At 37.3% G+C, this 13,815-nt stretch overlaps 2 protein-coding genes across 10 annotated transcripts in view; one reads left to right on the top strand and one right to left on the bottom strand.

Annotated features, from left to right (window-relative positions):
* The window catches only part of ANKS1B (ankyrin repeat and sterile alpha motif domain containing 1B), a 413,548-nt gene extending 400,599 nt beyond the window's left edge, over positions 1-12,949 (top strand). For 5 of the 8 annotated variants that reach the window (XM_017737791.1, XM_017737789.1, XM_017737790.1 and 2 more), the window contains 3 exons: positions 4,331-4,468; positions 9,729-9,896; positions 11,033-12,949. In XM_017737791.1, the coding sequence (XP_017593280.1) occupies positions 4,331-4,468; positions 9,729-9,896; positions 11,033-11,143 (417 nt within the window). In that variant the 3' untranslated portion in view covers positions 11,144-12,949. Of the gene's footprint in view, positions 1-4,330; positions 4,469-9,728; positions 9,897-10,864 lie in introns of all 8 variants that reach the window. The other 3 variants (XM_017737794.1, XM_017737796.1, XM_017737792.1) reach the window with 2 other exon arrangements.
* The window catches only part of APAF1 (apoptotic peptidase activating factor 1), a 51,618-nt gene continuing 44,187 nt past the window's right edge, over positions 6,385-13,815 (bottom strand). Inside the window, exons 27-30 of one of the 2 annotated variants that reach the window (XR_001863148.1) lie at positions 13,750-13,815; positions 9,988-10,093; positions 9,138-9,342; positions 6,385-6,618 (exon numbers count right to left, since the gene is read on the bottom strand). The gene's annotated coding sequence lies outside the window, so the exon portion shown is untranslated. Of the gene's footprint in view, positions 9,343-9,987; positions 10,094-13,749 lie in introns of both variants that reach the window. The other variant, XR_001863147.1, reaches the window with a different exon arrangement.

Here is a 13,815-nt window from a genome sequence, read left to right on the forward strand (position 1 = left end):
CAGACGTACAGCAGGGAGCCTCTGTGGAATCCTTTACCATATTCTTCTCTATACAGTTCCTTAAGTATGCATTATATATATATATATATATATGTTCGTTAATATAATCTGGGGAAATTTTAAAAAAAAGATGTCTCAATAAGGAATAAAGATGCAGTTTCATCCAGGGCCAGCTATTTTAAGAATAAGAAACGCAAGCCTTGAATGTCCTTTCCAGACACTCAAATACCACAGCCTCTCTGTGAGCTGTTTTCTTGATGCTAGCCATTTAACTACCTGAACTGCAGCAGCTTCTTAATAGTTGTTATTCCACATTTTTTTTCATCTTCCTGTGTGGCAATGCTCCTGTGCTTTGTTTCTTACATTTTGAAATACATCCAAATCTTTAAAAAACCCCAACTAACCAAAGCCTCAAAAGCAGAACTTGAGAGATCAGAGAATTCAGTGATGGATAGAGCAATGGATTATTGCTTAGCCAAAGTAAAATGTATAAACTCTGTAAACAGAAGTAAAGTAATGCATTAATTTCTCTCCTTTATATGTCTAAAATGGCAAGGAAATACAATCCATACTGATGATTTTATATGAACAGAAAAGAAATTCTCTTTTCTGTTATGTGACTAAAACTGACTAGGCAATATAAAGAATAATCTCACAACCCAGCTACCTGACCAGGTTAATAATGTATATAGCAGCTTTGTGTTGCTGAACATTCAGACCACACAGTACATCTATCCCAGTATCCATCAAACTTGCCAAATCAATCAGTTTTTAAGTTTAATTAGAACTGTGTTTTAAGTGAAGGGTGGAAGCAGATTTGTGAACTTCTGCTAAAGTTTGGAAGCCATATTTATAGTTAGAAGATGGCATAAAAGAAAAACTGAGGTGAAATTACTGTTGTTTCAAGTCTGGCATATTTGCCATAGCAGAGGGACCAGGGATTCCTGACAGCTCCTTTTTCCTTCCATTGATTCAAAACTGAGCTTCTACAACCCTCATTCCCTTTATGTTCTCTCATGTGTAGGGCATAAATCAGGACATTGTAATGTTATTGACTCTAACTTGGATAATGCTGTTTTCAGCTCTTAAATCTCCTCTGTAGTGTAAAGGATGTAACTGCAATGTCCTTCGGTTTACAAAAAAAATCAGAAGAAAAGGAGCTTCTTGTGTCTCTTTGCACAGTGCATAGAGTCTTATGTAAGATGGAAACCTGAAAGAAGTTTGGCAAATTGCATTAGATCACTCTAGATGAGTCCCACTGAAACCTAGTAGTGCAACGGATGTATTTGATGGAGGTAAATAGTGCCACAGTCCAATGTTTTTTCTCAAGTGGTAGATTGCTTTCTCTCCAGTTCAAAATCTGCACTGCCTTTCCCTTCTGTAAAAACCAGGTAATAGCCTGCAACTCTCCCAGAAGCGTTGTTATCATCCTTGTCCACAGTGTGCTGTTCCCAATTCCTTCAAGACCCAAAACAGATTAGCACTAAGGTGAGAGCATATTCAGACTTGTACTGCTTCCATATGAGCTTCTAGTTGACAGCGCTGGGCACCACTTAGCAATAAATACATACTTTTTAATGACAAAACTAGCTAGCAGTTCTGTGCTTGAAAACTCAGCTCTCATGGCTGTTCATCCTTTTCCTTTATGCCACCAAGCTAAGAATTTGTATTCCCAGTCATAGCAGGCAAAGTTTCAGGTGACGAAGGGGCCCTGACCTCATTCCACGACAGCTATTTCAGTGGCACCTTGAAGCTTGGCATGACACCATTTCTTTGCAAGTGAGGCCAGAAAGAAATTGCTGCCTAGGAAAAAGCAGATTACAGAATTTTCTTGTGGCTCACAGCTCACCCTAACTTCTGGGTGATTTCTGCCAGAAGGGAGATTGGCTGGCATGAGCTAGGCAAGCAAAAGGAAGGCTGTTTAGCAAAAACCTGGTCTTTCCAAGGTATTTCCTTGGCAGAACCAGAACTGACTTTCAGCTTCCCCACTTTTTGAGAAGCATTGGAGGTTTCTCTTGCCAAACTGAAAGACAATTTTTAGAACAGCTGTAGAGTGTCAGTCAGTGCCTGAGGAGTGTACCCAGAACAGCAAGCTGGTTCATAGCCTTCTACTTCCTACAGAATAAGACCATGGTCTACTGAAATGTGACAGTAGGACACAGTAAACACATGCACTGAAAAATGTTTCATTTTGAAAGGAGAACACAGAGGATATCCTAGAGCAGCTAGGGAAAAACTCAATTTCACTATCAATTTCTGTCCAGAAGATTTAGTTTAAGTATACTTTATTTTATTCAAAACAAACTTGATATGTGTATGTTTCTAAAATTCACTTGGTTTAAAATTAAAACATTAAAATAATCTCCATGAATTTTGACTCAAGTGCAAATCCCTGTGTCAACCCCAGGTCACCTAGAAAAAGCTTCAGCATAGCAGAGCTCTTTTCACATATGCTGCATAAATTCAGGTGATTATATTGTGGCTCATGATTTGGCATAAATACTTCACATATGATTTTAATACCTTCCAAGCTTGAATTCTTTCTGCTTTCTGAACTACATTGTTGCCAACACTACATCAACGACAGTGTATTACAGCTCTATCTGTGGATACCTAAATCCCTGGTTTTGGTATAATTCTAATTCTCATCAAAATCTTTATTGAGGGTAAAAGTTATCAATTTGAGAACAAAGGAAATAAAATGCTTCAAGTAACATAAAAAGCAAGCAGTTGTTGAGCAGAGATTATACATGTCATTATAAATTGGCATATATTGAAACACAAGTACTGGTTTTGTCATTTTTATGAATAATGCATTAAACAGAAATAATCAAGTATGTTGCAACAATTTAAGAGGATTATTTCTTTTCTTCAGTAAGAGTTTCCTTATCTCGGTTTTTCCATAATTTGAAATTTGGTGTGCTTTTTATTAAGATTTTTTCCTAAGTCATGATTTCTTCAATTAGATGTGTTAATACCTCTTTTCGATAACTTGACACCTACATGCAAGGGGAAAGTTGCCACTTAGCAAATGAGAAAAGATATGGCAAAGCATCTGAAGCGATTTAGTTGCACGTATTTAAAAAAAAATTTTTAAAGGAGGTGGAGGAAACTAGGTGGGAAGGAAAAGAGAGCGGTGAGGGAAAACCAGATATGCTCAGAGATTGTTTTAACTTGGACAGATGCCACCATGGCAGCAGGAAGTGGTGGCTGTGTGAGGAACTGGGACACTACAGGTGTCACCTGTTCCATGATGCAGTAGTGATGTCATGCTGCAGCAAGATTTGTCACTGTGGGCTTTTGTGGAAATGCCAGAGCCACAGCCAGCAGGGCTACAACTCAAGAAAGCATATAAACTAACCCCTAAGTATATTCCTATTCAATGAATCATTCTTCTTTTTAAACAAACCATTTGAAACCCGTGTGGTGTTGAAGCAAGGCCTAGTCATAAGCCACTCTGCAGTATCTTCTTCTCTGGCTTCATGGTTTCTTTGGCCTGAACACAGTGATTACATATCAGCAGTTTATGTAATGAGTATTCATAATTTTCTCCAAAGCTTTAAGACAGCTTTTCTTTATTCCATCAGACAGACATGTCCCACCTCTCTCCCAGTAGTGTGCTATAGCTTACATTGGCTGTTGCAAGTAATGTGGCTCGGTGCATGAACGGTTTCATTTTCCTACATGTCTCTTACAGGATGCTGTTGTCAGTAAGGGGAGATAAGTTGCCAGATCCTCCTGTAGTTACCATTTTAGTAATCAGAATCCTTTCGATATCTCACGGTTTCAATTATAAGTGATGTTTGGTGGTTTTTTCTCCTAAGCTAAAATTTGTCAAACAGCATGTGCAAAAACCTGGCTATTGAGCTTCCTAGGTTTCACCAGATCCTGTCTGTCAGTGGACTGAAACAGTGTCCCATTTTGATTATACAAAACCCCAGCAACTTCACAAGATGCTGGTATAGTGCTTGGAAACTGTATCTATAAATACAGTTTCTAAGCACTATACCAGCATCTTATGAAGTTGTGTCCTGTGTGCCAGGAAAGATGTCTCTTTGTCAAAGGATCATGAATAAACTCCAAAGCACAAGTGGCCTCATAGGGAAGACTCTAGAACATAATGGTTTCCTACCAGATGATTGGCAGTTGGAGAGAGTCAAAATTCCAAATATCTGTATAAGATCACACATGGGGTTTATTAAATCTCTTTTTAAGACATTTCTGAAATACTTTGGCATGGTAGATCAACACAGATGTGAATCTAAACCCATACCTTTTATGGCTCTTTTAAATTTAATTCCTAAATTGATTGGATTTTTTTTTTAAACAGAATATTATTGCTGAACATGAAATCCGTAACATTTCCTGTGCTGCACAAGACCCCGAAGACCTTTCTACGTTTGCGTACATCACTAAAGACTTGAAGACTAATCACCACTACTGCCACGTATTCACTGCGTTTGATGTGGTCAGTTTATAGAAGATACTTCATTTAATAGTTCTTTCTATTAGTATTAGTTATTTTGTTCTGTTAAAACATTTTCAGGATATATTAATGGTGATTAATGGAAGGCATCATTCATTTACCCCAGGAAAAGATTACTATGGGATAGAAAAAAGACGTTTCTGGAGAAGAGCAGAGATTTTCTTGGATATTTCCCATCTGAAATAACTCACCTCTGTCACCTCAGCTGTTGAGTGTAAACTTAGCGAGTAGCTTTTCATACAAGACTTGCCATATAATTCTTATAACCTAAGGTATAAGCCTAAGCCTGAGCCTTCCAAAAAGTTTGTAACAAGTATGTTTTGCCATCCATTCTAAAATCTCAGCACACACTAAAAGATTGCCTTTATTTTGAAAATAGCAAATTAATTATTTAATTCTTATTTCCTTGTTCTATAATTCTTGCCTACATATCTCAAAATGTTACTTCAGCAAAAGTCCTTAGAGCTCCTATTACGTTGGTGGAAAATTAGTAATTTCTTCCTACAGTTGTACTTTTCCGATGGGGATGCACAAAGTATTATTGTTTCAAGAAATCGTGAACACATATCAATTAATCAGTCATGCAGTTTTCAGCTAAATTTGGTGAAGTAAGTAGTGGCTAAATTTTTTATTACTTAGATTTATAGTCCAAAACTTACCCTTTGAGTTGTGAACAAGAGAAATTTCAGGTGCTATTAAAACTTCAAAATTATTCAAGAAAAAATGTTTTAATATAATGTGTATGAATTCTTGAAACATGCTTACATGAATATAAATAAGTTAAATCAAAAAACCAGGGGTGCCTGAACTGCAGCTTTTTATTTGGGACTGGGGAAATAGTTAACATTGCACAGCAATAGTGTGTGGGAGAACTTAAATAACAAGATGTACAGGTAGGCTAGAGGAATTTTAGCATTTTGGTTGAGTGCTTTTGTTATTTAAATTCTCTGCTGACATTTTAGTATCCACAGGGAGTAGAAAAACCTTGAAATTGTGTTAAAAATAGATAGACAGTGATCAACAAGATGGTACATTACATCGGTTTTAGTGCTATGTGAACAACTGAAATTAGACTGAGTGAGTGAGGTTATTACTTCTCCTGGTCCATTTAAATTCTTCTTAATGGTTTTGGAGTACTGCAGTTTCATTTATAGGTTTAGTAATCAAGCAGAAACATAGACTCAGGTATTGCAGATGAAATTCATCTCCTTTCTTGGCAAGGGAAGAAAAGTAATCCAGGAATAATTACATTTTGCCCACTTCCTGTACCTTAAGAGGAGCATTTAATATCCCAAGCACTTTAAATGGCTATTTTAAGCAATACGGAAACTTTAATGTCTAACTGTCTTTACTTGGTTTTCTCCTACAACCTAATCCTCAGTGGGGTGTTACCTACTCAGATACCCTCTTTTTGTGTTGTTTTATTTCTCAGGAACTAGCATTTTTGATTCAAGTACAAGCTCTATAAAAACCAGCAAGATATTCAGAATGCAAGCATACTGTGAACTAAATTTTCTGTTTAAAGGCTAACGTTCATGTTAACTTGATCTTCCCATTTGCTAATAAAAATAATTCTACCCATTTGCCAATGGGTAGAAGTACAGTCATTTAAAAAAACCTGAAGTTTAAAATGGTAGAAATCCTCAATAAGGTGGAAGGTGTTTTAAACCATATATATTTTTGTAATGTGATATATTGCATATGTTATGAAAAAAAAAATCACTGTCTTGGGTCCTTCAGTTTCTCAGGAAATGTGGGCAAGAATAATTTATTTGTAGATAGGGAAGTATTTTAGTATTATTTTAGTGACATGCAACCACAAGCATTACTGATACTATTTAGGAGTAACTGTACATTTAACTTGAGTACTCAGAGTTAAAATTCTATAATCAAAATTTCAAAACCATCAGACTTTATTACAGAATAGTGAAGGGGAAGAGGTTTGAGGGAAGAATAGGATTTATTGCTCAATATTTGAAATCCACTTCACTTTCATTCATTTACTGAGCAGCCTTTTATCTACAAGTGAAGGACTCCCTTTGGAGAAACAAACCATCAACACAGATCCTATATCAATTTCTGGTTCAGGTATTGGACATATCCAAAGTAATATCCATCATTGCCCAATGCACCTATGAACACACAACAAAAAAGTCAGTTAAAATTTAAGGAAACAATTAGCCATTTTAACAGGTTGGCTGAGTTAAAGCTGAAGAATCCTGACTCAGACTTCACTGGGGCTCTGAATTGTAGCATTGCCTGGCAAACAAGGCAGCTGACCTCATTCCTCACCTCCCAGAAATTGTTGCTTAAGGGCGTTGGCTTACTCACTTTCCTTCTGTGCCATACCAAGCAAGGAGCAGGACTGCAGCAGCTGGGAAGCACTGCAGGCCCTCCTCTCTAAGGAGCTTGATGGGGTGCTGGGAGAATCAGACTCTCCTACAGCAGCCAGGGGCTCTACAGCTTCCGTGCTAGGCATCTGTCAGGCAGGGACACCTGTATCCTTCCTTTTGTGCCACATGTAAAAGGTGTAAATAGTCTCCTCACTCCATCAGAAGAATTCCACTATGGATTTTGGTTTGGTTTTCCACCCCTCTCCTCAAGGGAGTCCTGCTCCTACCTCTCCAATATAGCCCCTGCATGAATCTGTACCAACTCTGGTCCTTATAATCCTCTCCCAGTACTACAGGTGGGAAATTCTTCAAACCAACCTTATTTACTTATGGGGTTTTTTCAGATAATTTTTTAAAATTTCACAAGGTACAGTTCTAAAGCCCTTCTTGCCTCCATTTTCAGACTTCCCTTTGTCAAGGTTCTACCACAGTACACAATGTATGAATTTATGTACAAGCTATGGTTCAGTTTGCTTTTCAAATATTGAACAGAACAGTGAATATTCTGTTTTATTTGCTATATTTCAAATATTTATTAATCAGAGAAACAGTTACATGTTTCTTACGGTTTTCAGGTCCCAGGCAGGCCTGTTTTTTTCATTTTACAGACAACAAAGGAAAAGAGATTATAGTGGCTTCATACAAGATGCAGGACTTAAACTAAAATTGTGGCTCAGTATGGCAAACTTTCAGTCTGTCTCCACTCTTATCTCCCAAATTTTCAGGCCAGTCTCAGTGATCTTTTTGTATGCCACACTGGATGGTGTATTTTCTCACTCCTACTAGTATTGTAGCCTGCATATTCTCCAACAAGCCATTCCTACACCTTGTCCTGCTGATGTGTTCCTTAGTAATAATAATATCCACTGCAGACAATCTCATCATGATATAGTGTGCTCTCTTACTGTCGTGACAGCTGATTCTAAAGACATCTCTCTTTAGAATAATATTCTTATCCCACTGAAAAGCACACTCCATTTCAAATTATATTATTCTCGACATTTTTAACGACTATACTCTGTTGCTCTTAATTCCATAGCCAGAATTCTGCTAAAAGGCAGAGCACTTTATAACAGCCTCTTTAGCTTTGCTTTTATTATTCCACTGGCAAACTGCATCCTCAGTGTTTTTCAGTCCTGGCCAGTTTCCCTTGAAGTTAAAGGGGAGATAATTTGGAGACTACAGCTATCAAATCAGGCAGACATTCTTATTTAGGAAGCTATGAAACTTTGGCTGGCTTGCTGTTGTGACTGTAGTCATCAGAGAGCATGTCCCAGTGCAGGAGTATAATTGTTTTCTGTCTGGCCTAACACAGGACAGAGCTAGCACCTTTATAAGAAGCTCTTCTAATGAGCTAAATATGCTGAATTTAGCCTATATTATCACAGTATATATGAGTGATAAAAGAGGAATGGAAATTCTTCAGGGAAATTTAAGTGTAGGGCATGAAATCAAATGCTTTTCCATTTAACTTTGTTTTAATGATTGAAGGGTGGCAAATAGTGTTCTTCCAAGTGCATGCATTGCTTTCTCACTTACTGCAAGCTTAACAGTTAGACTTGACTAGTAAAGGCATATCCCATTTGAAAAAGTATCAGAAACATGAGAATTTGAAGGGGTTACCTAGGTTCAAAGCAATGCAGAATTGCTTCCAACTATAGGCTGTGGAGGTTGAGGAAGGAGAGGGTAATGTCTGAATCACATCAAAGATTTATGAATTACTCTAAGGGGACTGTAGGACATCATATGGAGGCAAGCCAACAGGCTTGCCTTTGCTCTGCAGGGGTTCCAAACATTATTGCAGAGTTAGTAGCCCAGAAATAGGCTCTAGTAGGAGCCTAAAAATAGGCTCCAGTAGGAGCCCGAAAAGAAATATACAAAAACAAACCCACAAACCTGAAGAAAAATTACCATAGGAATTCACTTGCCATTTAGATTAAGGTCAAATTTGAAACTCACAGCTGCTTTTTCATTGATGTAAAACTGTACATATAAATATGAAAAAGGTATTTATAGCAGCCCCTCTGATACCTCACTCATGCTTTATAAATCTTTCAACAAGTTTTTTTCCCCATAAACAGAGGACTGGTTTTAGGCATAATAGCCTGACTTTTTTGGTTATGCCCACTAACCTCCCTTCCCCTTGCTTACAAGAGCGTTGTTACCCCAGCATTTGAGCTCAGTTTTACTTCTAGAAAACAAACCCATGAGGAGGTTTCCCTAGGACTTGCAGCACACACCTGAAGCAGCGCACTGACCTGCACACATACCCAGCTGCACTGCATCTGTAAATCAGAGCACACACTTCCAGCACTGGCCTTCTGTCCTTTTGGAAGCATCACACCCATGCTGCAGCCTCTTCCTGTGCTGCTTGGTGAGAGCACAGAGCATCCCAAGGCATGTGCCTGGGGAAGCAGCACATCAGGCTGCCAGCTCTGGAGGATGACAGAACTTTCAGGAGTTCTGAAATAAAGAGAGGCCAAATATCACACAGCAACAGTGCAAGAAGGGCTGGATCCTGAGAACAGCAGATACAGGATGAGTTGGGAAGGTGGGAAGGTTAATGTACTTGTTCTAAAAAGAGATGGCACACAATCACCCACTCATGTTTTCATGTTTAGTGAGACGTTTTCAAGGGGTTTAGAAGTAATTACTTTCAATACAATAAATTACATTTAGATTGTTTTTAATCAATGAGAAATCAAATGACAGATACAAACATTACCAAGACGGAGGAGCGTATTACCAGCGTGATTTTAATTATTTACATTACAAATCACTACCCCACTTCATGTATCTGACAATAATTCAACCTCACCTCAATTTTAACTGTTTCTGTTTTGTTCCAGAATTTAGCTTACGAAATCATTCTTACACTAGGACAAGCATTTGAGGTGGCCTATCAGCTTGCACTACAAGCACGAAAAGGGGGCCATTCTTCAACCCTCCCTGAAAGCTTTGAAAACAAACCCTCTAAACCTATTCCCAAACCACGTGTTAGTATTCGGAAGTCAGTGGTAAGTAGAAGGTAGTTATGCATGCAAAAAAATCCAAAATTCAGCTATACAGTTAAGAGTTTATATACTAGAAGCTGTAAAATAAAAATACCTCTTGAGTCAGAAATGCTCCATGTTGCCACCTTTGCTCATCAGCTGGCAGGGTTGTGTCACCACAGCACTGGCAGCCATTTCAAGCAACTGCTTATTTCAGATTCCTGCAGTTTAAGATGTTGCTTGGTTAGTCTCGTGTATATGTATCTTACAGTAATTACACAGCTTTAATTAATTCCATTTAATCAATGCATACCTCTCAAACTCTGCAGTTTCACAGACTTTCCTAATCTCCTATCACCCAACTTGTTTGGTATACGATCACGGCATATGTATCCTAATTAAATTACAAATCCACATCAATTTACAATTATCCTGTCAGACCAAGCAACTTCTTTTCTTTTCTTACCCTGTTTTTTCTCCTTTTTTTTTTTTTTTTAATCTGGGATTCAATATACCTTTTCAGTATTGATCACAGACTCCTAAGAAACAAAGCTCATTGAAGCATATGTATTGATTGTCTTTAAAGTGCCCTCCTAAAGTGCAGAGATGACAGAGAAATATTCTTTTACAGTAGACCTTTTAAAAAATTATGAAAACTATCATAAATTAAGTGAGAACACAGGCACAGGGTGATTTGGGAGGGAAAGGAGAAAAATGACTGCACATTGTATCATATTCACTGACTATAAAGTGAGAACTGTACTCTATGACACTTAATTATTGGGTGAGAGTAAGGGGGGCGGGGGGGAATGTATGACTGTACACTTTGTCATCCATTGCCACAGAATCTTCCTCCATAAAATTTTAAGTAGAAACATTTCCTGATGCCATCGTCTGTCTCATTAGCGAACAGACTTCTCAGGATGAAGTGTGGCTTTAATGAACTATGATACCCTATAGCTTGGGGGTAAACACAGCTCTGATCTCAACAGGAAGAAGAAGGCAGCCATGAGTACATGGGAGTGTAGACACCACCATACTTGCTGCTGTACGACTTTGTCAATTCAGGATTTGCCCTGTTAGTTTAAAGAAAACCCCTCTGCTCAAGCTGCCGTGCACGGAGATGGTAACCCGTCTGTATGTTTGCATTTGTCTTAAAGCAGATAGATCCATCCGAACAAAAGACTCTTGCGAATCTACCCTGGATTGTTGAACCTGGACAAGAGGCCAAAAGAGGCATTAATACCAAGTATGAAACTACAATTTTCTGATACAAAACTGTCCCCCTGTTCCTTGTTGTGCCTTGCACGCCAAGCAGTCACAGCACAGCCTTTCCTTTATGGCAACGTTTCAATCCAGCAGAGAGGAAGACTGCACTGTATGAGTGGCCTTGTAACAAAAAAGGCTGACAGTCATTTCTGGTGATGTTCTTCTTCCTGCAGCACTGACAGAAGAATGACATTATATGAAGACTTTTAAAATTACAGTCCACAAGAGGAGTGAGAAACCTTATTTTTCATGCAGTTCTCCCTTGTGACTCTGCCACAGTGCTTTCTTTGATTTCTTATTTTAGAATTCTACTTTTTAAAGAAAAAAAAACAAAAGGTCTCTAAACTAACACTAATGCTGCCTCTGAGTAGAGTATTTGATTGGGTTTTTTATTTAAATCTTGGCAGTTTTTAATTGAAATAGAACCAGAATTAATAAATAGATTATTTGTGAAACCACTGAATTCATTAATAATTACTGTGTTGAATAAAGAACTCATTAAAGTGACAAGAAATTAGGCACCCTGATTTCTGTGTGCGCTGATTTTGTATGTAATCATTGATGTCCTTTGATCCTCTACAGAAATAAGAACCTCTTGCATTGTAGCAAAGGATCAGAGTTTTATGAATGGTTAGAAAAAGGTATTAATAATGCACAGAAAACATTTATTAGATATTTTTATGGAAGAGAAGTACTATAGGAAAACATATGAATATTTATGGAAGGAAGCCAGATTAAAGATGAGAAATATTGTTTATTTTAAAGTTAAGTAAATGACTGATATTGCAGCATTATGAAAATTGTAAGAGTTGTAGCATCAGTGCACTGGATGTTCTGTGTGATAAGTCTGGAATGAAAGTGGAATGGTCATTCTACTACACCTACATATAGTTTATGCAGTTCAACATTGCTATAGCCATGAATTCTACTATTTTTAAAAAAATAATCTCAGTGGTTCTAAAAAAAGTCAAAACCATGGATTTTGCTATCAAGATTTCTGTCACAGAAAGCTTGTTTGGAACAGTGTTGATAAAATTCTACTGCAAAACATTTTCTAAATAAAAACAGCAAGAAAAAGAAAAAAATTCCGAAGTAATAAAATTGTTTTCATGAAACAAAATAATTAAGCATTTGCTTAATATTTGGTTAAATAAGATTTACTTACTTTTTCTTTAAAGTGTTTTAATTTTTTTAATGTCTGTGGAGTATTTGTATAATACCATGATGTATATTTATGTAGAACTGAAATTATAACAGTAAAAATATCATTATAGGAGAAAAATGACATTTTAATGTATATTGTTCTATCCAGTCAAATTGTGAATCATTTTGAAGTTCATTATAGAGATATTGATAAATTGTGTGGTTGTCTTAATGTTTTTTTAATTATTATTTCATATCCAGCTGAGGTTTTTCAGTTAGAATCATCAGTTGGTATATTCCAAAAAATGGATAATTGAACTTGGTTTGAAACTGATAATTGTATATGGTTTAGTTAAACCTAATCATAGCGCTGAGTGATGACATCCTTTTAATACAGTATTCAATTTACTTGAACAAAATAGTTCCTTGTACATATTTTTGCTTATTCACTGTTGATATGTACTTAGTCAACTGACAGTAAAAAAAAATAACACTAAAAATATGGTACCAAAAGGAAAATTGTATAGGAGAACAGTAAATAGTAGCCTCACTGCAACAAATACTTATGTAAATATGCTTGGGCTTCCAGTTATAAATTTTGTAATTTTGTCATTTATTTATATCCTATAAAAGCACACAAAATAAAAGGAAGTTGTACAGTCCCAGCTTTGTGTATCATTTTATCATTGCTAAGGGGAATCAGGGGCCTGATGCAAAGGATACTGAAATCAGTGGAAGATCCCCCCTCGCATTTCATTAATTTCACTGGGCTTTGGATCTTGCACCGAGGAAACCTAGGAACTGCTGTGGAGGGAGTTTTGGTTTGCAATACAGATTTGGTTTACAGATGGTAAAAACCTCACACTTTAAAGTCCTTAATTAACTGCTTCTTCCATGCTCTACTCAACTGCTGACTTCCCATATTTAATCACACCCTGTAAAGACTTGTGCAGGAGTTACGTTAAAACACATTCACTTCAGGCACGTAAAGTACAAATGAGCCAGGTTTTCAGGATATAAAACTGGGGCACCTCTTATGCAGCTGAGTGACCCCTAAAAGTAAAGGATGAGACAGGAGCTGCAGCAAAACTAAGCAGATGTAAAGGAAAGGTGTGAAACAACAGGAAGAACTGGCACCTTGCAGGAAGAATTTGATCTAGGTTCATCAAAGGGATGTCAAGCAGGTAAGGTGGCACAGTAAGCAGCTGAACTCATTTGGGAGAGATAATTGGGGCAAGAGAGACTGAAGATAACTAGCAGGAGTGATGAAAGATGAGACAGATGAAAGACTGGTAGGGCAGAGAATTGAGTGTGAAGGTTTTGGGACACAGGCAGTGAACAACTGAAGCCCCCACAGCAGACATAAATTTGAACTGGAAGGAAAGAAAGATTTAACACACATAAGGGACTTATGTATTTGAAGAAACCTGGGATTTTAGAAGGAAACGTATCCATCACTACTAACCAATACTAGTGTAAGCCAGTTGGAGAGAAGTCCACGGGGTCTCCTCTAGCATGGGACAGTGGTTCA

Source organism: Corvus brachyrhynchos, unplaced genomic scaffold (genome assembly GCF_000691975.1).
Source record: "Corvus brachyrhynchos isolate BGI_N302 unplaced genomic scaffold, ASM69197v1 scaffold56, whole genome shotgun sequence".
Classification (NCBI taxonomy): Eukaryota; Metazoa; Chordata; class Aves; order Passeriformes; family Corvidae; genus Corvus; species Corvus brachyrhynchos.